This window comes from Cupressus sempervirens, chromosome 6 (assembly GCF_028749045.1).
Source record: "Cupressus sempervirens isolate cs-2001-9-10 chromosome 6, ASM2874904v1, whole genome shotgun sequence".
Taxonomy (NCBI): Eukaryota; Viridiplantae; Streptophyta; class Pinopsida; order Cupressales; family Cupressaceae; genus Cupressus; species Cupressus sempervirens.
This window is the reverse complement of record NC_143123.1, coordinates 529928782-529956444: the sequence shown is the minus strand read 5'-3', so window position 1 is coordinate 529956444 and position 27663 is coordinate 529928782. Positions and strand designations below refer to the sequence as shown.

General features: G+C 33.4%; 1 protein-coding gene across 1 annotated transcript; it reads left to right on the top strand.

Moving 5' to 3' along the window:
* LOC149553350 (peroxiredoxin-2B-like) lies at positions 1–26737 on the top strand. The gene is made up of 4 exons (XM_089790323.1): positions 1–255; positions 530–623; positions 771–974; positions 26589–26737. The coding sequence occupies exons 1-4, from the start codon at positions 1–3 to the stop codon at positions 26735–26737; spliced, it is 702 nt and encodes a 233-aa protein (XP_089646449.1).
* The last annotated feature ends 926 nt before the right edge of the window (positions 26738–27663 follow it).

Genomic DNA, 27663 nt, shown 5'->3' with positions numbered 1-27663 from the left:
ATGGGTAACATTACTTGTTGCGAAAAGAAGGCTCGCATTGAAGAAGTTGACAAGGTTTTATGGATTAAAGAGGTTAAGAGTTTGAATCCTATAGTGGCCCCCATTGGTGTTGAAGATGAGATCCTAGATGGAACCTTGTGCTACTTTGATGCACTAGAGGACATTCTTCAGCAAGAGGGAGTGTCTCTTCACTCTCTTGATGCACGCAAAAAGGTTCTTCTTTTGAGTGTTCTTGGTGCTTTCACTCCTACCAGGGTACATTTCCTAACTGTTATTTCTTTGTTTTGTTCTTTTCATTTTGAGTTTAGAGCCAATGGTTTTTATAAGTAGAAATTACCAAATCTGTCTTATTTGGATGATGTCAACATATTTATGTCTGACACTTTCTTGAAAAGAAGCTTGTTGTACTTTTCTATGCATTTCATTTCTTCACAGATATGATATTGCTTTATTATTCTTATTCTAAAATATAGTGATTAGTAAAAAAAATTTACTCTCATTATTAATATCACTATTTATCACTTAGAAGTTTGGTTGTTGCAGTTTGGAGATTGTACAAGGGTTTATGGAAAGGACTAAAGATTTGAAGGTGAAAGGTGTTAATGATATTTTTCTAATTAGTGGTATGCATTATTATTTGCTAGAATTATATGATAGTCTTTTTTATGCATCTCATTAGAACTTTCATCTGATCTACATTGCTACACCCTTTGCATGTTATGCAATTTCATGTCCTTTAATGTAATATGTTATTTTTTTGTTTCTCTTAGTTAACAATCCATTTGTTATGAATGAATGGGGAAAAATATATCTAAACAAAAAGAACGTCAAGTTTGTTGTAGATGGTTCTATAGAGTATACCAGTGCATTGAATTTGCAGATAGATTTGACAAAAGAAAACATGGGAATGAGACCCATAAGGTTTGCTCTTGTTTATGATGATCTTGAAGTCAAAATTGTCAAAATTGGTGAAGGTGATCTAACACTAATGAAATTCTCCAACTACGTTGATAGTGCTCGTAGGCCAAATGATTTGCATTATTTTGAGATTTCTTTGATAATTAAGTGCTTTCTAAATAATATTTAGCATCTTAATGCTGCTTATTATGTAAAATTTCTTGGGATAAACAATGGGAATCCAACTATTTTTGATTAATCTCTCATAGTGAATGTCTTAGCATTTAATTTAAATTGTAAAATGTGCATAGTATGTACCACCTCATAGTATGTGTAGAAGTTGATGAAAGCCAACTTCATAGCTCGCCAAGATCACCTGCATGCAAATAACTTGCTGAAGGGAAACCAAAGAAGCAAGAGGTGGAGCTTGGAGAAACACTAAATGGACAGAGAGAGAAGATATTGCAAACTAAGAAAAAAATATTGCTATTGAAAACGAGATATGAGTTGAGAAAATACAATGAGAGAGCCTGAATATAAAGGCCTCAAGGAAGCTTGTAGAACAAGCTGAAAAGTGCTAAAAGATAAGGTTGACAACTAAGCATACATCTACAAAAGGTGGAATATCCTTGATCAAGGTGAGAGGATAAGAATGACTTAGATAGGAACAAACTCCCGTGTTGTCAACAACTCATCCACTACAACTATTAACTAAATGCATTAACCTAAGTAAACTTAAGTAATAGAATAAATAATTAATAAATAATTATTTACTCTAACAGTATGTACCACCTTGCCCATGATAGTGGCTTTTTTTGTATCTATGCTATTCAAATTGTAATCAATAAGAAGCTCTTGGCCTTCATGTATTAATTTTATCACACATACAGATACACGTCCCTTGCGCACCTCAAATATGCAATTGGGTTGCTTCTTAGTTGACATAGTTCATGTACTATTTATAAAACTTGCAATATTCCTCGATGATTTTGGCCTTCCATTAATGTATATAGCTACTTTTTTACTTTTTTCACTAACTTTTTGTTGTATATAACTTGCCATGAATGCATACATACACATACTTTTTAAATATCTAACAATCTATATCTAACTACTGTAATCATACCAATGTTCAACATACTCCATCAATTCAATAGATTTTTTGTAAAAGACCTTTATGCCATCCATGGAAAATAGGTCCAAACCATGTAATGAGGACGGTGTTATGCGATATATCATCTTTGTAACAAAAAAATTAGTGTTTATTGGAGGAAGCTCATCGGGGACCCATTGTTTCTGTAGATGTTTATACCTAAAGGGTACATCAAGGTTGCCTTTTCTCTCATCATCATAAGAACATGACCCCCCTTGAGCAAGGAAAAATTTCATGCACTTATTGAATTTCTTTATGATATTTTGACCTTGAGTCAATCTCCTTGATTTAGACATATTAAATGTCTCACTTTCTTCTTCCATTCCTACATTTTCCTTGCTCGAGGAAGACAAAACTGACAAATACCTAGTCATTGGTACCTACAATCCAAAAAATGAGAGAGATAGGTGGCAATGAGAGATATTTTAAATTTATTAAAAGACATTAATCTCTATGTGGTGTATTGACTTATACTTGACGATCCATGAGACTGTGTGGGATGCTCATTAAAGGGCTTTAGGTTTCTACATATGTAAATCAATTGTCGTATGTTAGCTAAAAAAATCATGATATTGTTAATTTAATGACAATACATATTGTCAATTAGTGCCAAAACACTTAGTCATTATGGGAAATCAGTAGTGACCGAGCTACCAGACAACAATGTTAACCTACTATGAATGAAGTTGTATTGCAGTGTCAACCAAGTTGACAATTCCCACCATGCTATAGTGTTGACAGTATTGACCGAGCTCCAGTATGAACCCAGAAAATAGAGTATTCTTGTTCCAAGATGATAATCAAGTAGGCAGAGTAGTCTGAACCGAGTCTGCAAGTCCACCTATTGGAAAATTACAATTGAAACAATTGTTGTTTTGTCATTGATGTCAAATCTATGGATGAGACATATTGCTACCTAATCCAAATGTCACATATATTTGATTGATGAAGAGGATTTGAAAGTTACTCATAACTATAACACCTAGAGTATCTAATAAAATGTCCATTGTAACTCCTTTTCATAACTATAACATCTAGAGGAAAGGTTGAAGTTATGAAAAGGAGTTACAATGGACATTTAATTAGATAGAATTTGATAGAGAAAAGTAATTTTTTATGTCAAGGAAGCTAAGTTTGGCAGAGCAAGAGTAAAATACTAAGGAATGTTGAGTAATGCTAGTGTCAATCGAGCCACAGTTAGTGCTAATAAAATCTAGTGTTGATCGAGCATTAGCATCGATGAGAAAGTTAGTTGATGCCAAGCCAAAAAGCTTTTCAGTGATCAAGTATTTCAGTATTGACTAAGTGTCAGAATTCAGGGATTGCTGAGTGATAGTAAAAGATCAAATTTAAAGAAATCATAAGATCAAGCTGACTCAATTGATTTATTAGGAGATGGATAGTTAAATTCAAGGTGATGATTAGGTAAGGACCTAACAGAAGGATTGTAGAGAAGTTTCTAGAGGATGATCAAGAAGATGTACAAATATGTTGAATCGAGTTGAATATGATTGTAAACCCTAAGTTCTATGGTGGATGTATAAAATGGTAAAGCACAGATTCCCTATTTAAGGTGATATAGAACTGAACATTTAGTGCCCAGTCTTTGCCCCATCTAGTGTGTGTGCAATTTTTTATGTGAAGGAATTCATACAGAGAAATGTTGATTAGAAAAACACATGTGAGTGGATGAGAAGCTAAAATAGAAAGCTTGCAGATGTGATGCTATTGTTGATAAGTGAATTTGAGAAGAAGGCTTAAGTGTTGATGAGAAGAATGGACTAATTACTTGAACGGTGTCCAAGTAGATCAAGATCAGAGGTGACAATGAAAGACTTATCAATGAACCAACATAAGGAACAAACAAAGATCTGAACTAACAAAAGTGAGTTGTAATCACACAGATCAAAAACTATTGTTTTCTTTCTTATCATTGTAAATAGTTTGTATTGAAATCCTTTTAATAGAGGTTGATGTAACAATCATTTGAATACTTAATAGTCTGTGTAAATCCATTAACTAGGTGACATTCTAAATGGAATGATCAAAGTTCTCTTACAAGGCCACTCCTAATAGGGTGATTAAATCCTCTAACTATGTCACATTTAACAATGTGTATTGTATCCTTTAACAAGGTTGGCTCCTAATAGAGCTCACTTTGAAAGAGTGAAAAAGAGTGAGATGTTGCTACTGGCTTTTCCCAAATTAGGTTTCCATGTAAAATCCTAGTGTCAAATTGTGATGAATATCTTATGAATGTTTTACATGTGATGATGTTTTCATTATGCAATGCAAGTTAAAGTTTATGACATTTTTATAGTAGAGACTGAGCAACAATAGGATATGTAGGATAAGAAGAACAATGATGTGTTTAATGTTTAATTGTTCAAGTGGTACATATAGACCTTGAGCAACTAATTCACTCCCCTTCTCAGTTATTCTAAACATTTCTAGCAATTAGCATCAGAGCTCAGTACTTATTGAGAAAATTTTGAAGGTACTTAAAGATAAAGATCATGACAAATAAGAGAGATGTACCCAAGCCGAATAAGGAGATCTTTCTTGCATGGCAGACCTTGATGAAGCTACACATATCCAGTATTATTGATGGTGCTATCAATTTTTTGAGCAATAAATATGTAGAGTTAACAACTACTCCTTTTACTGTTGAAGAACTAAGAAAAAAGTCAGATCACAACCAAGCAGTGTTGGAGATTGCCTTAGCCCTAAGCTATGCTGAGCTTGATGACCTAAAAGATTGCAATACTGTAAAGAAGATGTTGGACATATTGAAGACCAAAAATGGAGGTGATGACAATGTACTAAGAGCTAAAGCTAAATTTAATGATATGAGAATGATGAAAGGTGAAAACATAGTACAATGCTGCACAAGAGTTAAAGAGGTTTTTAATGTCATTCAAGGAGAAAATGGAACAATTGAAGATGAAACAATGATAAGAAAAGTATTGAGGACTCTACTCCCTATCTATTTCCTTAGAGTCTCTACAATTCAGGAACTGAGATGCACACCAAGTAATAATTTGACCTTAGAAGGTGTAGTTGGTAGACTTATTGCTTTTGAGATGTCTAATTTTGATAACTACACACCTACTACCATTGAATCTACTTTCAAGTCACAACTGATTCTTGGTAAGAAAAAAGTTAAACATGTGAAGAGTGAAAGTGATAGTTTTGATGAAAAGAGTGATGAACTTGAAATCCTTATTGCAAAATAGTTTGGAAGAGGAAGAGGTAAATACAAAGGTAAATTACCTATCATTTTTTTTCATGCAACAAAGTTGGTCACATTGCTGCTAGATGTCCTGATAGAGAAGATAAGGATGGGAAGAAGGAAACCAAGTAAAAAGGAAGAAGAGATGAAAAAGACTACATAAGAAGGAAGGATGAAAAAGGTAAGAAATATTTTTATATTGCTAAAGAAAAGACTGACAATGAATCTGAGAGTAATGATGATGAAGTTGTCTATGTTTCTATGAAAGAAGAGTTTGATGAAGATGAGAAAAATGCATTAATTTCTTATGTCAACAAAAGTGATAGATGGATAATTGATAGTGGATGTTCCAATCATATGACTGATGACAAAGACAAATTGGAAGATATTGGTCCATACAATGGTGGATGTGTTAAATTTGATAATGATATCCCATGTGTTATAAAAGGTAAAGGCACTATTCAATTGACTAACAAGATAACATGTGAAAATGTTTACTAGACTGAAGGACTTAACTATAATTTTTTGAGTGTTTCACAATTGAACAAATCAGGTTATAGAGTTGAATTTCAAAACAAAAAGGCCCAGATACATGATGGTCATGGTAAGCTAATTGGAATTAGGTAACTTATTTTATCTAGACCTATTAGGAGAAACATTTATGTTTGAACAACAAGAAGATGTTTGGTTATGGCACAAAAGATTATGTCATGTGAATTTTGATAATTTGATGAATATTGGTAAGATGAAGACAATGAGAGGATTGCCTAAACTAAAGAAGCCTGACAATGCTATGTGTAAACAATGTCAATTAGGAAATATGACCAAGTCTAGTTTTAAGAGTAAAGCATATACTTCTAGTGATATTTTGGAATTGGTTCATACTGACCTATGTGGATCCATTGGTGTTAAAATTTACCGTGGATATCAATATTTCATTCTATTTGTGGATGACTACTCTAAAATGGTGACTATGATGTTTCTTAAAGTTAAATTTGATGCTTTAGTTATTCATGTAGTATTTAGCCAGAGTTGAAAAAGAAACAAGGAAGAGTCTGAAGTGTTTGAAATTTGACAAAGGCGGTGAATTCATTTCACATGAGTTCAATACATTCTGCAATGATAGAGGAATTAAAAGACAGACGTTAGCACCAAGGACCCCTCCTTAGAATTGGATAGCTAAAAGAAGAAACAGATTTGCAACAACACTAATGATGGAGAATGATGTATAACAAAAATATTTGAGAGAAGTGGTTAGTACTGCTTTCTATACCTTGAATAGAGTTCAAGTCAAGAAAGGTATAGATGCTACACCTTTTGAACTATGGTATGGTTATACTCCTAATGTTAAAATTTTTTAAAAAATTTGGAAGTAGATGCTATATACTGAAAGATAATAGGAATGGAAAACTTGATGTAAAGAGTAATGAAGGTATATTCCTAGGTTACTTCATAAAAAGAAAAGCGTATACGTGTTTAAATTTTAACACTAACAAAGTTTTGGAAAGTGCAAATGTGAGAGTTGATGAGTTTGTAGAAAAAGGTGATCCTTCATGTAATGAAGAACCTGAAGACTATAGTACATTCATCTATGTGGATGACGATGCTTCCAACACTCAAAATGAATTGACAAGTCAAGCTACAAGTTCCCATTAGATAGGAAATGATGGAGTACAAATGAAAATTGCCAAGCAATAGAGAGTAGGTGCCAAGCAATAGGCTAAAGATGCCAAGTTAGAGACATGAAATGTTGACCATCAGATAGTGAATTTTGAGCATTCATACCTGAACCAAAACTAGAACAAGAAAGAGGAAATGAGCCTAGGATTTTTTTTTTAGATGAACGTGAAGAAGAGCCAAGAAAAAGCTACTTGTATTGCCAAAATATGTGAGAAGACATCATAAACATGAACAAATCATTGGAGATGTTGAATCAAGTGTGATGACAAGGAGAAAACTCAAAGGTGACACATGCTTATTATGTGAGTTTGAGCCTAAAAAAAAATGATGCTTTAGACGATGAAGATTGGATACAAGCTATGAATAAAGAAATCAACCAAATTGTGAAGAATAATAATTGGACCTTAGTGCCAAGACCTAAAGACAAAAATGTCATTGGGACAAAATGGGTTTTTAGAAACAAGCTCAATGAAAATGGTAAAGTAAAAAGAAACAAAGAAAGATTGGTATGCAAGGGTTATGCACCAGAAGGAGTTGAGTACATAGAAACATTTTCTCCTATGACTAGACTTGAAGGAGTCAAAACTTTGCTTGCATAGTCAGCTTACAAGAATTTCAAGGTATATCAAATGGATGTCAAATTTGCATTTTTAAATGGTATACTAGAGGAAGAAGTATACATTAAATAGGTTGAAGGATTTGTAGATCTAGACAATAGGAACATGGTATGTAATTTGAACAAAGCTCTTTATGGATTGAAGAAGGCACCAAGAGCATGGTGTAAAAGGTCACATAACTATTTAGTGAAAATTGGATTTGAGAGGACAATTGATAACAACAATCTATATTTGAAGAATGGTAAGAACAGTGAAGTACTGTTATTTGAGATGTTTGTTGATGATATCATATTTGGAGGAAGAGAAGCATTATGCAGATCATTTTTTCATGGAATGAAAAAGGAATTTGAAATGTCTATGTTTGGTGAAATCAAATTCTTTGTTGGATTACAAGTATGTCAAATGAAGTGTGGTATTTTCATTTCACAAACCAAATACATCAAGGAAATATTAAAGACTTTTGGTATGGAAGATTCAAGGCTAGTGAGAAAACCTATGTCTACAGGACATAAGCTATCTAAGAATGATGATTCTATTGATGTGAATAAGAACCTATACATATCCATGATAGGAAAATTGCAATATGTTGTTCACAATAGACTAGATATTGCATTGGCATATGGGGTAGTTGCTAGATTTTCATAAAATCTTAAAGAGAATCACACGATGGTTGTAAAAAGGATAATGAGATATCTAAAAGGTGCTAAAGACTATGGATTACACTACAAGAGAAGTGATAGATTTGATCTAAAGGTTTTCACTGATTCAGATTGGGCAAGAAATATTAATGACATAAAAAGTGCTAGTGGAGGTGCATTCTTTCTAGGAAAGAGATTGGTGTCATGGACAAGATAGAAAAAAAATTGTATTTCCTAATCGATAGTTGATGTCGACTATGTGGCAAGTACAGTGAATTGTTCAAATATAATGTGGATTAAGTAATTGTTGAAAGACATGAAAGAGGAGATTATAGATCCAATAGTTACCTATTGTGATAACACAAGTGCTATTAACATTTCGAAGAATCTAGTGATGCACACTAAGACAAAGCACATTTAGTTCAAGACAAAGAAGTAAAGATAGAATATGTGAATACAAAGGAAGAGATTGCTAAAATATTCAAAAAGCCATTGCCCAAAGATTCTCATGAATATCTTAGGGGTAAATTAGGGGTTATTTTCCTAACTAAGGCTAATTAAGAAGCCAAAGTGCATTGCATCACATGTGCCAAACAAAGCATTCTAAATAGTGGTGTAGTACAACTCTACTTTGGGACATGCCTAAGGTAGAATACTGTAGTACAACATAAAAGATCAGTCATAGATAGATGACAAGTATTAGCCAGACATACAAAATATACACAATTCAAATGTATGAAGAATTTGAAGCTGAGACAGCTACACATCTTCAACATTGTTGTCAAAGAGGGAGAGATCATTGAGAATCTAAGATGAAAGATGGATAGATTACTAAAAAGTCACAAGATTACTGAGAAAAGAAAGATAAACCTTAGAGGGAGAGAATCATGAAAGAGAGAAAACAGACAGAGGGAGTTTACAAGTTTGAAAGGATGAGAATCAAAATGAAACTAAGGATAGTGATCACTCATGGAAGAAAAATCTTTTGGATCGTATGGTAACTAAGTTATTATTAGTATTTTAGATATTTTAAATGTTGCCATAAATGCCAAAGAGGGAGATTGTTGGAAACCTACAATTGGAACAATTGTTGTTTTGCCATTGATATCAAATCTATGGATGAGACATATTTCTACCAAATCTAAATGTCATATCTATTTGATTGATGAAGAGGATTTGAGAGTTACTTATAACTATAACACCTAGAGGAAAGGTTAAAGTTATTAAAATGAGTTACAATGGACATTTAATTAGATATATTTTGATAAAGAAAAGTAATTGTTTATGTCAAGGAAGCTAAGCCTAGTCGAGCAAAGGAGTAAAATACTAAGGAATGCTGAGTAATGCTAGTGTCAACTGAGCTAGAATTAGTGCCGAGAAAATTTAGTATTGATCAAGCATTAGCATCAATCGAGAAAGTTAGTTGATGCCGAGACAAAAATCATTTTAGCAATCAAGTATTCAATATTGACCAAGTGTTAGAATTAAGTGATGTTTGAGTGATAGTAAAAGACCAAATTCAAATAAATCATAAGATCAAGTGGACTTAGTTGATTTCTTGGGAGATGTAAAATGTGTTGAAGATAAGATTGACGAGTTGGATCATTAAATTCAAGGTGATGATTAGGTAAATACCTAAAAGAAGGATTCTAGAGAAGAGAAGTTTCTAGAGTATGATCAAGAAGATGCACAGATAAATTGAATCGAGTTGAATCTAATCATAAACCCTAAGATCTATGATGGATGTAGAAAATGGTAAAGCAAAAATTGCCTATTTAAGGTGATACAAAATTGAACATTTAGTGCCCAGTCTATCCCCATCTAGTGTGTGTGCAATTTTTTATGTGAAGGAAGTCATACAGAGAAAGGTTGATCAGAAACACACAAGTGAGTGAATGAGAAGCTAAAAGGGAAAGCTTGTAGATGTGATGCTATTATTGATAAGTGAATTTGAGAAGAAGGCTTAAGCGTTGATGAGAAGAGTGGACTGATTACTTGAAGGGTGTCCAAGTAGATCAAGATCAAAGGTGACAATGAAAGGCTTATTAGTGAACCAACATAAGGACCAAACAGAGATCTGGACCAACAAAAGTGAGTTGTAATCACACAGATCAAAACCTACTACTTTCTTTCTTATCATTGTAAATAGTTTGTATTGAAATCCTTTTAATGGAGATTGACCTAACAGTTATTTGAATATTTAATAGTCTATGTAAGTTTGTTAAGTAGGTGACATTCTAAATGGAATGATCAAAGTCCTCTTACAAGGCCACTCCTAATAGGGTGATTAAATCCTCTAACTATGTCACATTTAACAATGTGTATTGTATCCTTTAATAAGGTTGGCTCATAACAGAGCTCACTTTGAAAGAGTGAAAAAGAGTAACATGTTGTTGGTGGTTTTTTCGAAATTGGATTTCCACATAAAATTCTAGTGTCAAACTCTAATGAATGTCTTATGAATATTTTACATGTGATGATATTTTCATTATGCAATGCAAGTTAAAGTTTATGACAATTTTATAGTAGAGATCAAGTAACAACATGATATGAAGGATAAGCATAATAGTGATATGTTTAATTTTTAATTGTTCAAGTGGTACACATAGACCTTGAGTAACTGATTCACCCACCATCTTGGTTATTCTAAACATTTCTAACATTACCGATTGATCAGTATGAATGAAGCATCCAATATTAACTAAGTGCTAGTGCTAGCAAAGGTGATAGTGTTGCTCAAGTGTCTTTATTATCACCCAAGCAAGCCATTGAACCCATGTTACAATACTGAGCCGACTTGGTAATTATTTTTGGAAATATTTATATTGTAGCTGACCTATAATGGACTTATTTGGATGGATATAAGTATAAAGTATTTTTTTATCCAAAAAAGATGATAGAAGTAATACTATGAATTAAAGAACATTGTCTATAAGTAGATATGGAAGAGAAGAATATTTGAAAGGCCAAGGTGATAGTGTTGTCCGAGTGTCTTTAGTATCACCCGAGTAAGCCATTGGACCCATGTTACAACACTGAGCTGACTTGGTAATTATTTTTGGAAATATTTATGTTGTAGCTAACCTGTAATGGACTTATTTGGATGGATACAAGGTACTTTTTTTATCCAAACAAGATAATAGAAGTAATACTATGAGTTGAAGAATGTTGTCTATAAGAAAATATGGAAGAGAAGAATAAAAGGCTATAATCAACATAAGGAAAGACAAAGACTCATCTATCATAGTTAGGTAATTAGTTACTTCAAAGGATCTTCATCAACAATCAGAGTTGCATATCAAATATCAATCTAGATTCATCCTAATAGGTGCATCAGTCCTAAATCCTTTAACAAGGTGGGCCTAACAATTCTTTACAAAAACTCCTAACAAAGTACATACTTAATTGTATTGTATAAATACTTTTGCAAGGTGGACCTAGTAGTCCTTATTAATCTTAATAAGTAGATCACCAGAAGTGATCAATTGTAAGCCTTAATAGGCTAACTTTATTATTGCAGTAGTGAAGCATTGTGGGTGTCATCCCCACCCTAGTTTTACCTTCTATTTGGAGGGTTTTTGGGTTACCAATGTAGTGTTATGGTGTTTCTACTTAATTTATGTTTCTTGTAGATAAGTAGATTAGATAACATAACAAAGTTGATTAAGTGATTGAAGTTTAAATTGTTCTTGATTCACCCCCCCTTTTTGTCACGTAGCTTGCATTACATTTCCAACAATTGGTATTAGAGAAAGGTTTTCTCATCTAAATGTTAGCAGCTTGAGATAAAATATTAGAGACAATGGAGATATACACGCTAGAGAAAGCCATTAAAAATGAAAATTTGGATCTACATGTGGCCATGGAACAAATCAAGAAACTGAAGAATCAACTTTCTTAATCCCCGAAAAGAAGAAAATAATTGGAAACATAGATGAATGACAATATATGCATGAAAGAAAGAATTGAAGACATTTACAAAAAGATAATTTCAAATGAAGTAGATGCAACTATAGAAGATCTACTTGGAAGGAACCTTATTCTACAAGAAGAAACTGAAAAATTAAAAAGAGAATAGGAGATTCATTCATTCAGGATACATGAGGTCATGGAATAGAAGAACCAAATAGAAAATGATAAAAATATGACAAAAGAAGACAAAAGATTACTCAACACCAGGTTAGAAGAAAAAGACAATGAAATCCACTAGCTTTCACTACATTAGGTGGATATGGTAAATCAATTGAATAATACAAATATAAAGAAGTCATCAATTTGATAACAAAAAATGAAAGACTCATAAATGTGTTGGAAATTTGTGTAGCACTCCTCTTGAGATTTGTGACAAAGGCTTAACTACCTCCTATGTACTATAAGTTGAGTGGTTGTATTGGGCATTGGTAGATCGGTCTTTTGGTGCAATGGAAACCCCAATCTAACAAGTGGTATCAGAGCTTGGTTACAGGTTCGAATCTTCAGACCCTCGGGTAATGCTGAGGGGGAGATTTTGGAAATTTATTCAGTGCTCCCCTCGAGATTCTTGACAAGGGCTTAACTACATCCTATGTACTATAAGTTGAGTGGTTGTATCAGGCATTGCTAGATTGGTCTTTTGGTGCAATGAAAACCCCACTCTAACAAAGTAATCTTAGAGAAGAAAAAGAAACCAATGAAAGAATGAGGAGATCATAAGATAGCATGGATCAATTAGCATAGCTATCCCAAAATAGACACAAAGGTAAATCAGGATTCGACTACACTAAACAATGAGGTCAAAGCAATAAAAGGCCTACATGTATCAAAGCAATAAAAGGCCTACATGTAATAATTGTTGAAAGTTAGGAAATACATCAAAAAAGTGTTGGAGCACCAGAAAGTCAAAGTTTAATGGTAAATGTTATAGTTGTAACAAAAATGGACATCGAGCTAATGAATTCACAAAGAAAACTAAGTTTGAAGGAAAATGTTTCACATGCAACAAACAAGGTCACAAATCCTTGAAGTGTAAAACCAAGAATTGGAATCCTACTGAACAACTTGCTAAAGAAATCTTTGGTTGGGATTACAACACTTGGTGCAGATGTTATCTATGTGGAGAGTATGGACACATTGGAGCTAACTACATGAAGACTCACTTCAGAAAGAGGAATCCTACCAAAAGATGTTATGTATGCAAGGAACTTGGTCATATAGAAAAGAATTGCATGAATAGAGATAAAGATGAAGATGAAAAGAAAGAAAGGGATGATAAGATCGGGTCTCAAATGAAACAACAATGGGTGAGGAAATCTCTATAAAATTAAAATGAAAAAAGTGAAGTTATTGACACCCAAGGAAATGAATTGAGTAATGCAATCATCTCTTCATAAGCATGCAAGGAAACCACTAGAGATGCGAACAAATTCATATTCTACATCAATTCTAGTCATCTAAGCAAGATGGTCTAGATCAACATATTAGATGCCCTTGGACAAAGGAAAGTTTTAGACTTAATTGAGTTGTTAGTCCTAATTGAGTCACTCTTTAGGCCTAACTGAGTTGTTAGTCCTAACCGAGTTACTCCTTACACCTAATCAAGTGAGGATAGAATCAATTGAGCATGGTTAGTTATCCTTACTTGAGATTCAAGGTACATTCAAGGTTTGGAGACCAAATTGAGTCTCTTTCACCTACATAGGTACAAAGCATTAATGAGGACCTACAATTGAAAATCTGATAAAAGGGAGAGATCAAAGATTCATTTTTCACTGCGAATTTATAGTTTTCTCATAGCACAACATTCTATGAGCCCCCAAAATGATTTAAGGAATTTTTTTTGAAGGAAGGTCGGAGAAGTCACCCTCCTACAAATCCTTCATCAACCTAGCAGTATGGTAGCATCTTCAAGTACACAGGTCAAAAGGGGTTCTGAAATGTTGGTAAAGAGTTCAGACTGCATTCCTCCAAAATTCAAGCTATATCTAGCAATTGCCAGGGAGAAGGATCCACAAGGGGCACACTCATAAATTCCTCTCAAGATACTTCTCATTCACAATATCATATCATTTTATCATTATTCTATTTAGGAACTAGGTAATTTTGAGCTGGATCAAGCATATGGTGTTGTTAGAAAGGCCAGGGTTGCAGTTGCACCAAAAGGTTGAGTTGGCAATGCTTGATACAACTAATAGTCTTATAGAACTATAGGAGTTGGTTAACCCATGTCACAAATCCTGCAAGGGATGTTGGCCCATTTCCAATAATCCCCCTCCTAGTGTCACTCACCATGGCCTACAAGATTCAAACCTATGAACAAGCTTTGATACCAATTGTTAGAAAGGCCAGGGTTACTGTTGCACCAAAAGATTGACTTGGAAATGCCTGATACAACCAATAGTCTTATAGAACCATATGAGGTGGTTAAGCCATGTCACGAATCCTACAAGGGATGCTAGTCCAATGCCAATAGGTGAATTATGTGATAATGATGGGTTAAATCCAAAAAAAAAGTATCTAGAGGTCAAGGGCTTGACCCACATCATTCACATGCTAAGGAATTTTCAAATCAAGTGGATTAGGTTCATACTAAGCTAAGTCCATGACATGTCATTCTAGATTAAGTAGAATTATCCTATTAAAAAGAAGATGACTCATAGGATAAATGGGTATCCAATTTTGGAGAAGTTAAAGGTTGCCAAAATGGGTAGAACTGGCTAAGCTAACCCTATTTGAATGGATGGCGAAGGCATGAAATTGCATAATGTGACTGACATGGAAATCAAGTTTGTCATCCATGTCATAGCACACAAAATTTATAGTTCAAGCCATCCAAACAATGTGCTATATGAAGCAATGGACCTGGCATACAAGGTTGTGAAGAAGAACCTCTCCTTTGACCTTGCCGAGCACCAACACGTCTAGTTGAGCAAGAACATGGAGAGTATTCGAGCCTCCAAGAACAAATCATGTAAGTTTGGTTCACTTTTGGTCTTTTTATTATTTTATGTGAAAAATTTATTTCCATAAAAAGGAAATGTTGTTTGGAAGAAGGACAACCCAATATTGTATCGAATTAATGAATTCATAGATGAAATGGGTGAGAATTTTGAAAGCATCATGGATGCATACTTTGATAACTTCAAGGAAAGGATGTAGATTAGGCTTAGTATCCATAAGAAATTGGTAGATGGCTATGAGAAGGATATATGCTTTCTAGTTGAATGTAACAAATTTTATATTTAGGCAGTTAAACCTAGGATTGCATGGGTAAAGCCTCTAGCATATGAGGTAAATATTGATGAAACAAGAGACATTATTGAGGCTCTCATTAATGAACCTGTGGACCCCAAGGCTACATATTTTGGAATATATGAGGAGGCCAAGACCAGAATCTCACTTGAGATTTAGATTCCTCAAATCCTAAAGAGAGGAAAGAAAAGACTAGACAACCTTGAGAAGAAATTTTCCAAATCAGATTCACCTCTCATGCTCACTAAAGGAAAGGGTGATGATGTAGAAGAGGAAGATTAAGAGGAAGATGAAGAAGAAGGTGATGAAGAAGAAGGTGATGAAGAAGAAGAGGAAAAAGACCCTCCTAAGAATAGGTTTAAGACCCCATCAAATTCTACATCAAATAAATCAGCAAGGCCTACTCCTGTGATCATTGCTACAAAGCCTAGATGAAGAAAATGAAGCTTGAGGAAGAATATGATATTAAGATGAAGATAATACTCCTATCATTTCTCTCAAAAATCCACCACCTACCTTTGAAAAAATATTGAAAACATTAAGGGAAGGAAGTGGCATGATAGATTTTAGATACCTAAAATATGACTCCAGAAGAAAAGACGAGCATAAGAAAATTGAAGATGCAATGGTTAAGAAGATGGCTAAGTGGAAGTATTACCCTGATGAACTCATAGCTCAAACTTTTGAAACTCTTCTTAAGGTTGTTTCTCACCATTGGGATAGTGAAATAAAAATAGAGAAAGACATTAGAGAGAAGACTCTAAGAAAAATAATGCCAAACTTCTCTAACAAAGAAATCAAGCATGCAATTTCTAATCATGAAAGTAGAGAGACTCCTAGATTTAGAGCTTTTCAAGTTTTGTCACATAAGATAGAAGATGTTGTGTAGTCCACAACAAATATGTGGAGAACCATTTTTGATATCAAAGAAGAGGGATATCTACTAAAGGTTCAAACAATTAAAGAGTATGATCCTAAGAAGATTGTTGTAGAGGTCATGACATCTCTTCCTACCACTCCACCTAAGGCAACACCAGAGCAACAATCCATTGAGTTGAACATGTTTCAACCAAGCTACAACATGAGAAGGGCTCAAATGACAAAGGAAAAGAGATCACACCTTCTTCAACTATTAAGAGAAAATGAAAAGGGAAGATAGTTGATGACATAGATCTAGATGAAGATATTGTGATCCCAAATTGGGATCAATCTGATCTATTAGCTGAGAAAATGGATATTTTGGGAGAATTGTGGAAGAAAAGGGCCAAGCAATAGATGCTAAGGGAAAAAAGAGATAGAAGAAAAGTCTTATAGGACATCAAAGATATATTTATGAATTCTCTATCTATATAGGTAAATGAAAAATCTGCTATCATTGATTAATTGATTGATATTGTACATAAATTTAATGAGGATATAGATGAGCAAGACAAACTCCTTGAAAAAGATGAAAGGAAGTTTGAGAATAAAGTGCTAGAGAATGTAGCATAGAAAATAACCATAGATTAGGTAGAATTGTCTATTTTGATTTCTGCATTAGAAAATGTTGTGAATGATGTTGTATCTTTATTTGTAAAATTGTGTTACATCAAATCTTACCAAGGAAATAAAAGATAAATTTGTCAAGATTGATATGGACTTGAAGCCTAATACCAGTCAGTTGGTACTCAACCCAAGTTCCAATTCAAATCATTTTGCAAAAACCAAAATTTTTGATAGATTTTTAGGTAGAGCTACTAAGAGAAGAAGCTAGAATAAGGGCAGCCTTGGTAGATATATAAAGTATGATGCTTCCCCACATGGATATTATGTAGAAAATAATAAATCATGCAAAGACATTAGTTAAGGACACAAACCTTTTAGTGGGAGATCACGTGTTGGAGTTATCAACAAAGCTTCAAATTGATCTACACATACTAAATGTACTTCAAGATAACTAGGATAAGACTATGTCTTTGATTTTGAAGGTACATCATGATTTTCTTTCTCATTTTGGCACAACCTTGCAAAATTTTGGCATTTGTAACAAAAAAGGGGGAAAGTAGGTAAAAGGGAAAAACATATGCATATAAAGAGGGTAATTATGTATAGAATAAAGGAAATATGTACAAAAAAAAGATATGTAAAATACAATCATACAAAAATAATTTTGAAAAATAAAAAATAGAGTTTTTAGTTTAAACCGAGTTATAGAGTCTTTAGTGTAAACCGAGCTACAAAATAGAGCACACTCAAAGGGGAAGTTTGATTGAAGGAGCTTTAGTTTCAGATTTTGAGCATGATAAGTGTTTTTGTCACTAATTCCAAAGGGGGAGATTGGTAATCTAATGGAAAGACATGTTGTCAATTAGTACCAAAATACTTTGTCATTATGGGAAGTTAGTAGTGACTAAGCTACCAGACAAAAATGCTAACCTATTATGAATGAAGTTGTGTTGTAGTGTCAACCAAGTTGATAGTTCCCACCAAGTTATAGTGTCAACTGAGTTGACAATATCTACCAAACTCTAGTATGAACACAGTCAATAGTGTATTCTTGTTCCAAGATGATAACAAAGCTGGCATAGGAGTGTGAACTGAGTCAATAGTGTCTATCAAGTGATTAGTAAGAACTGAGCATCTAGTATCAAATGACTGCCAAAATTAGCTAAGGTGACAATGTTTCTCGAGTGTTTTTAGTATCACCTGAGTAAGCCATTGAACCTGTGTTACAACACTGAGACAACTTGGTAATTGTTTTTGGAAATACTTATGTTATAGCTGACCTATACTAGAATTATTCACATGGATATAGGTATAAGGTATTTTTTTTATCCAAACAAGATGATATAAGTAATACTATGAGTTGAATAAAATTTTCTATAAGAGAATATGGAAGAGTAGAATATTTAGAAGGCTACAAGCAACATAAGTGAAGGCAAAGACTCATCTATTATAGTCAGCTGCTCAGTTTACTTTAAAGGATCTTTATTAGCAATCAGAGTTGCATTTCAAAGATCAATCCACCGATTCATCCTAATAGGTGCATGAGCCCTCAATCCTTTAATAGGGTAGACCTAACAATCATTTGAAAAAACTCCTAATAGAGTACATACTTAATTGTATTGTATAAATCCTTTCACAAGGTGTATTTTTTAGTCCTTATTACTCTTAATTGAGTAGATCACCAAAAGTGATCAATTGTAAGCCTTAATAGGCCAACTTTATTACTACAGTAGTCAAGCATTGTGGGTGTCATCCCTACCCTAGTTTTCCCTTCTATTTGGAGGGCTTTTGGGTTACCAATGCAGTGTTATGGAGTTGCTACTTTCTTGCATGCAAGTAGTTTATATAACATAACAAAGTGGATAAAGTGATTGAAGTTTAAATTATTCTTGATTCAATCCCCTCTTAGTCACCTAGCTTGCATTACATTTCTAATAGATACACATACTCAAAACTACATCAAATATTAGCATCACATATGAATTATAATCATTAAAAGGTATGTGAAAAGATAATTAGATTAATCATTGATCTATCAAGAACTCAATATTGAATAGCATAGGAATTGATCACATAATTGTACATTTCATTCATGTCATCAATATTCAAACCACACATTAGTGTTAGCTAATGAAACCCCTTGTCATTGATATTCTTCTTCATCCATCTCATCATTAGGACCATCATCATCATTGACATCATCACCACCACTATCATGGTCATCGTTGTCATCGTCATCATCATCATCATCATCATCATCATCATCATCATCATCATCATCATCAATAGTAACATTATCATCTTCTTCTTCATTTTATTTTGCATCAAGAACATCATCAACTAACTCTCGATCATGATCATCATCTACATTATCTTCCACTTCTTCCTCTTCTTTATTATCTACTTCTTCCATTGCATTATACTTATCAACCTTCCTCTTGGATCATGTCTAACAAAAAAAGATCAGACTAGTCTATGTGGAACCTCAGAGTAAAATACATTCTCACATTGGCTTGGAAGAACACAGGGCTCAATTCCCACCTAGATCAAACAACCTTGTATTAATCATTGGAAATCCATTCTTTATCTCAATGATAGTTCTATTAGGATAATTTTGATGGGGTCATAGCTTGTACCTTTTGATGATGAAGAGAACTAATTTGAAGGAATTAAATTCATAGTCAAGTATATCAACCAAAATGTTGTAGTGTTGACTTTGAGTCTCTTGAGGATGTAAGTGGTTTCTAGATAAAATATTGGTCACTTGAAAGACTACACTTATCCCAGAATCACATGTTCTCTTTGTATCATCCAACCTTTTGATGAAAAATTTATAACCATTGCATAAAATAGCCTTGTGGTGTTTCACCTATAATAACATCAAACATGTATAAATTATTGCATCATGAGTTGGAAAATATATGGTTGATTAACAAATTTATAAGTACTTAGAGATCTGTCAAACCATATGCTAAATCTATTTCCTTTTGTGTAATATTGGGATCTCCATTACAATGAGCTTGTATAACCAATGAAGACATAGATTCACTCTTTAATCTATGACTAGACTATTGACATCGTCCAACCCATACCGTCATCCAATCTTTGATTGTTTGTAATAAAGAAATGTATTGGATCCCACTCTTTAGCAATTGTACAAAAGTAAATAGATGACTTATGACAGATTAATTTTGAAGGTTAAGAATTTATTAACTACAATAACATCTCATAATTTATTACCTTTCACTTTCCTCAATTTCCTATTCCCCACCATGTACTCCCCTTCAATTTTTTTAATGGAGTCAAGATCCCAAATGCAGTCTATATGGGTCTTTGTTGCAAGATTATGAAGATATTGAGTAGCCTAAAAAATAATTTGGTATGCCATATATCCCTCAACCATATTAACCCTCGAGACATTCTTTTTGTCAAAAAAACCCTTCAAAAATTTCAAGCACATCTCAACCCATCCACATTGACCTACTATGTACAAGTCTATGCAGTTCAATCTCCTCAACTTGGTGCATGAGGTAGTATTCTTGTGCATTGAAAAAAGTTGAAGGTAAACACTTTTTCATTTCACACATTAGTTGATGAATTCTTTTCTTCCAATATTTTATATCTTCTTTATGGATTTCTTTAGATGACAACCACCTACAAGGGATTCAAGACACAAAAAAATATAAATACAAAACTTTACAATACATTACTTGTTTGATATTATTGTTTTATATATTGAAAAAATATTAGTGCTTACCTCATGTACTTTCCAAGATCATATATCACTTGTTTGATATTATTATCAAATTTGTATGGGAGCAATAGGGCTAGCACATACTGCAACAATTATTAACTAATCATTTCATTCTTTTCTAACATAATACAATGAATATTAAATACAATTTCACAAAATATATTGTAAATAAAAAACACCATGACTTACCTTGATGAAGGTATGCCAATCATGCATTTTTAGCCCTAGCCTAAATTCACTTTCTTTGATATAATATTTCTTATATTTGCAACAAATCCTGTAGTAAATTGAATTTTTCATATGACATCTTTTATGACATTGATTTGTTGCTCCATTAATAAACAAGGAAGGGAACTTGCATTAATGCAGCCTCCATTGCTATTTGATTCAATGATATATTTTATTGCATGATTGGAATCATTAATGTCATTGAAAATTTTGGAAAGTTTTTCTTTGTCATGCCTTCCATCCAATATTTTGTACAACATTTTTGTTACATTCTTTCCAATATCCATAGTATCAAAAAAATGCATAATTTGTAGCTGCTTGTAGTAGGGTAGCCTACTAAACTCTCTAGGATAACATTTTAGTCCCGTTGGGAGGTGGTCAGTGATGCCTTGATGACCTTAATGATCATTAATTACATAATTAGCCAACAAGACACAATCAAAATATATAATTTCCAAACATAAACCATTAGGTGGAGCGATACTACCTCAAATCTATTATATTCCAATTGCCATAGATGAAGTGTCATTCTTCATGGCTTTGATGTAGTCTCTTCTTTCCCATTGAAAAAATATTTTTTGGCACTTCAATACTTATGATTTCTATGGAGGAAGTGCCTATACTCATCAAACACCTACTTTCTTAAACTTTTGGAATGACGAGATTTTATCTTTGGATCACACATTAGACATGCAAATTTTCCCTTTGTTTTAAGACCTATGAGATAATGATACAATTGGATTAAATATGTTAATTTTTAGAATTATAATTATCACATACAACTAGAATTCACCATAACATACCACAAAAATGTGTCAATCTTGGGGAATCGTGAATTGTCCACACAAGCACTGCACAAAATTGAAATTATTTTTGTCCAATTGGTCTAGAGATATCATACATAGTGAAACCATTCCATAACACCAACAACTCATTGATAAGAGGGACTATATATATATATATATATATATATATATATATATATATATATATATATATATATATATATATATATATATATATATATATATATATATATATATATATATATATATATATATATATTTTGCTTGGTACTTACCTAGTTAAATGAACAACAACATCAGATAATCATTGTGGCCATTTCACTCCAAGACTTATAATTACATGTAGATAACTATAAAATAATAAAAGTCCTAGAAAAATCATTTCTAACACAATGTGCTCCTGTTTTATTGAAATCCATGGAGGAAGGTTATTATTGATAACAAAAATAGGCCACATCGAGTAAACATATCTCATCTCTCCAAATGGATTGACACCGTCAGCTACCAGAGAAAGCCCAAGATTTTGAGGTTCTTCTTTAAAGTGTGGCCACTTTTCCTCTATGTCCATAAATGCTAAACCATCCATAGGAATTAAAATAATTTCATCTCTACTTCTATTATGTGCATGTTAATCCATAAATTGTGCCAAGCTACTGCACATGAATAATCATTTAAGACATGGAATAATAAGATATAACAAAGAACCTTGTGAGACACCTTTTTTGTCACTCGATCATCTTAATATTTGCTCATGTGGCATTCAGGGCATTTTGCTGTATATTTGTGTTCTTTATGATAAATAACACGATCTTCAGGACAAACATTTATTTCTTGATACTCCATTCCAACATGTTTCATAGTGGCACATAATTCTCAATATGAGTGAGGGAGAACATTTAATGGTGGTAACAAAAACTCACCTATCAATCTACAAAAAAAAGTATAAGTCATTAGTATAAATAATATTAATGGTACATTTTTCACATTTTATAGACTATACTGATGTATATATGGCAAACCTTAGCATACATGACATTGTTATGTTGGATAAACTATTCATTACCTTCAAATTCAACAACAACTATACAATAGAGAGAAGAGTTGATTGGGATCCTTTGTAAAGGGCTGTGTTTCCTTCTCAAGTAGAGGTATATCATGGATGACCTCAATGTCATCTTCATCATAATCAACATCATCATCGTCATCAATAATAATAACACTATCACCAAATGTGTCATGGATCAATGCATTCATACCATTATCTTGAAATGTTGTTTTTGGCACATGATCATCATCTTCCATGGGATCATGATCTTCAACTTCAATAGTCACACCTCCATCTTCCTCTATATTCCCACCTCCATGTTCCTCCATATTCACACCTCCATGTTCCTCTAAGATGTGGTGGTCTATATTATGTACTACCCTAAGGAGATTGACCTATATAAAAATGATGATAATCAAACCCCCTTCAATGTGATAATCAAATCCCCCCTACCATGGTTCATATGTATATTAATTGCAAAAAAAATATAACAAACAACTCACCAATGGATGATAATCAAACCCCCCTTCAATGTGACCATTCTCCCTACAATGTCTCTTAGCTATTTTAATTTTGATTCTTGTTGTCTTTAAGACATTACAACTCTTTCAAGGACAATAAAATTTGTCATTGGCTTCTCCTTGAAAGTTAGACAACAATCTAGTATCTATCTTCCTATTTTGATCAATTTCTCGAGAATAACTTATTCTAACATAATCCCTATTATCTGACATGATCCTTCTTCATGAGAATAACTTATTCTTGTATCCTTATTGAATTGGTTGTACTTGCTAGATCTATCATTGATAACTATTTCACCATACCTATTAACATTAGAGAGAAAACCTTGAAAAAAAATTGGACATGGTGTACTTAATGTTTATACCTAGACATATGGTTTTGAAAGTAAAAAATTGGTGTACTTAATATGTATATCTGCAAAAAAATTGGTCATATTGTATTCAATGTTTATATCTGCACACATGGTTTTGAAAGACAAAAATTGGTGTAATTAATATGTATATTTGCAAAAATATTGGACATGTTGTACTTAATGTCTATCTGCACATATGGTTTTGAAGATGGTAAAATTATTGAACAAGATAGTCTTTTAGAACCTACTTTGCATCTAGTAATTACCTTAGAACTGTCTAGATTTTGTGATCTATCGGTTGTGATTCAAATCCAAAAACCCATATGAAACTAATAGTTTTTGTAGGGTTAGAAAGGCTTAAATTTGGTGTTTTATTAAACTCATAGGTGGTTGGAAAACTCAAAACAATTTTGGGAAAATGCATTTCAGATAAGATTAAAAGTAAAGAAAGGGATCTAGTAATATTGGTTAAAGGTGGGCCAAAATTATATCTTTAGATGTAGTTAACCTTTTCAATGAAAATAGATATGCCAATGATAGATCTAAGTTTGATTTTTATTTTATTACATGGTCTATCTTTGGGTGAAGAGTGTGAGTGTGTGCGCTTGTCTTGACAAGTCACTCACAATTTGAATAGGAGAAGAAAAAGTGAAGGGAGTCATGTATTTTCTTCCTTGAATTTGCGGTCCGCACAAGGGTAGTGAAGAAGTTGGATATTTTTTCAATAGAAGATAAAACTAATCATTTTGTCCAAATGGGACTCTATTCATTAGAGGCCATTGATTGATACCAGCTAGACTATAGCCTAGTCATGGTGCAATAATGCTTCCGATCTAGCATAACATGAGATGGGGATGATATTGTAAGAGCCCTCCTTGTATGTACTTATTTAAATATGAATTTCTTGTTAAGCCCTTTATAGGAGATTTGAATGGATATATGAGCACGACAATGTGACTATGAAAAATTGTCATGGTTATTGCTTGAGATCATGTAGAGGACATTATGATAATTATGGATATCTTACATATAATGAGCTGATGATTTTTGCAATAGCACAACTTAATATTTACCCTCTTTTGAATCATTTGAAACTCAAAGAAAAATATTATCAATTCTCTAGAAATTCCCTTAAGTAGCTTAAATTTTAAATAGTATAAGTACATTGTGATGTGTTAAGGTTGTTAGAATGTCATGTATAGTAGGTTATGCTTCTATATTGGAAAGAGTTATTTGGTTAGTCAAAATTATGGTTTAAATCATAAACATTGTGCACATTCTCTAGGATACATCTGCATAACTAGGTGATAGAAAGTTATGGAATTATATGATTATGATGATGGACATTGGTGTAGGGGTACCTAGGTGGGCTAAGGAAGACCTAGGGTTAACTTTGTGTTTTTTTCTTGTAGTGGTGCTGGCCACACCACTAGGTGAATAATAGAGTGATCTCACCCTAAGATATGGTTGTATAGGAAAAGTTGCTCATAGTTGCTCAATATTGTTGAATAAGCCTAGTTAGAGCATTTTTGGGTTTTAGGGGCTAGAAAGGTCAAATAGTTTTTTGAAGGACCTTTTTACACATTTTTTGATAATTTAAAGCCTTTTTCATGGCTTGATATTAGTTGGAGCAAGCCTAAGAACCAGATGCTCAAAATTGCAAAAAATGCTCAAACTTGAAAAGTTGTCATTGACAACTTTTTGACAATTTTTCTTGCAATGGAGCAAATTTTTGGTTAGATCTTGGTTAGATCGTTTCAAATATTTGAAAAATTTGGGGGTTCTCATTGTAATCCTCTATAAGGCCATTCTCACCCTATCCTAGGGGTTAGAGAAAGTAGTTTTGACATTATACGAACTGAGCAAGAAGGGTAACAATAACAATTTTGTGTTTTGAGTGTTCCTAGCATGTATACGGATTAAATTCAATACTTTTTGTGTTGAGAGTGTTAGTAGTAATTGATTCAAGGTTCTATACATATTTGGTTTCTTATTTTATAGAGTTTGGTGTTCTTTGATTAATTGTTTTGATTTTCACCAGTCTGTCTGCACAAATGGGGTCATAGGGCCATTTACCACTATAGGTATAGTATGATCTATTGGGATTTGGAACATGAATCAATGTATATTTTGTATAGTGGAGATGGGGCCCTAGAATAGTGAAGAACTGCTATTGCAATGATGTCCTAGGAAAGTCCTAGCAACTTGGTTAGGCATCATAGGCTGTTGTAGAGAAGATATGTGTGGATACTTCAACCTAAGCATGGAATGTGTTGAAGGAAGGAGTGATGTAAGCCCAATACAAGTGGAAAGTTTTTGTGGATTATCTAATGTGTGGAAATCAAGTTTTTGCATCAGACAACATATAAACCATTGGAATCCTTAATTTTAGGCTAAAATTGTGCTCGTACAATACAAACAATTTGGAAACCCTAGACCTTCAAAATTATTAAGGTCTCTAAATAGGGTATTTGGAATGGTGGTTTGTTTAACCCTATGTTAAGGATTTTTATAAGATATTATTGTTTTAAAGTGCATTTGGAGGGCTAATTCTAGTAGCCTGTTTATAAGCATTTAAATGCATTTTCACTTGTGGATTGGAACTTGATTAGGGTTTTAGTCTAGTTTTTGGTTTGGAAGCTTGAAGGGAGTCCAAAAACATTCAAAGGTGACCACTCATCCATTTGGAGGTCAAAATGAGCATTTGGGGTTATTTTTGTTGATGGGAATTAGCAAGCAAGTTGTTCCACCTTACTGATGTGCACCAATTGAAGAGTTGGGATCTATTGTATAGAGTCCCAAGGAGCCTATGGTGGATAGAAGCCCTAGTTGGTCAAGTGTATGACCTAAGGAGATCCTGTGAGATCTTGGGAAAGAAGAAATATTTTTGGTCACATCAGAGTGGTATCAAAGCTAGTTAAAGATTTGGGAACAAGTGGTGTATATCTGCAGCTACTGGAGAGTTAGTAGGTGACTCTAACATGGTGACTAATGCAGAGTTAGCCAAAGAAGTAGCTTTGGAAGAGGTGGAGATAAACCTAGAGGAAGTTGTTGATGCAACTAAAAGGAAAGATAGAGAAGATAACGAGAAGGGTAAATAGGTAGAAGAAGAGGATGTTGTACTTGAACCTAACCATGTCTTGAATGAAGAGCCCTTCTTGAAGTCCATCAAAGCCCTAAGAAGGAAGGCTTTGGAAGGTGTGCCACTAATTAGTGGGAAGTTAGACATATATGTAAGGATGGATTGGATAGATGCAATGGAGAACCATTTTGAGTGTGAAGGGGTGTCAGAGGCATAGTAGGTCAAAGTGGCTAAGTCAAGGCTTAGAGGCTCAACCTTAACATGGTGGAAGTATGTAAAAGATGAGAGGATCAACATGGGAAAGAATCATACAACCAATTGGAGTGCCATGGTCACTAAGATAAGCAAGAATTTCTTACTAGAGGATTATGAAATTCAACTCTAGAAAAGGAGACAAGGACTAAAGTAAAAAGACCTAGATGTAGCCTCTTATATAGAGGAGTTTTAGAGGTTGTGTCTTAGATCCAAGAAACAAGAGGATGAGCCAATAAAGGTGGCTAGATAATTAGGAGGTTTGAAGTGGAATATCCAAGAGGAGCTTAGCTTGTAGGCACCTAACACTATCCAAAGGTGTCATCAACTAGCTCTAAAGGTGGAGGAAAAGAACAAGAAAAAAAGGGAATTCAAACTTCAAAGAGAGAGGCAAGGGACAAAAATAGAGAGGAAAAAGAAGAGGTTACCAAAGTAGAGGTAATGAGCAAAAAAATCAAGGTGAGAACAAGCTCACTGAGAAGACCAATGAAGGAACTTCTAGAGGAGGTTATGGCAAGGGTAGGGATAACCAAGGAGGCTCAAATAGAGGTAGAGGATTAGATAGAAGTAGTTCTTATTTTTCCACTATGAAATTCTATAATTGTGGTCAATTAGGATATCCTACCTATAAGTGTCCTGAAAAAACCTCTCCTTCTAACCAAGACAAGAGGATAACATATGTTCAAGAGGACA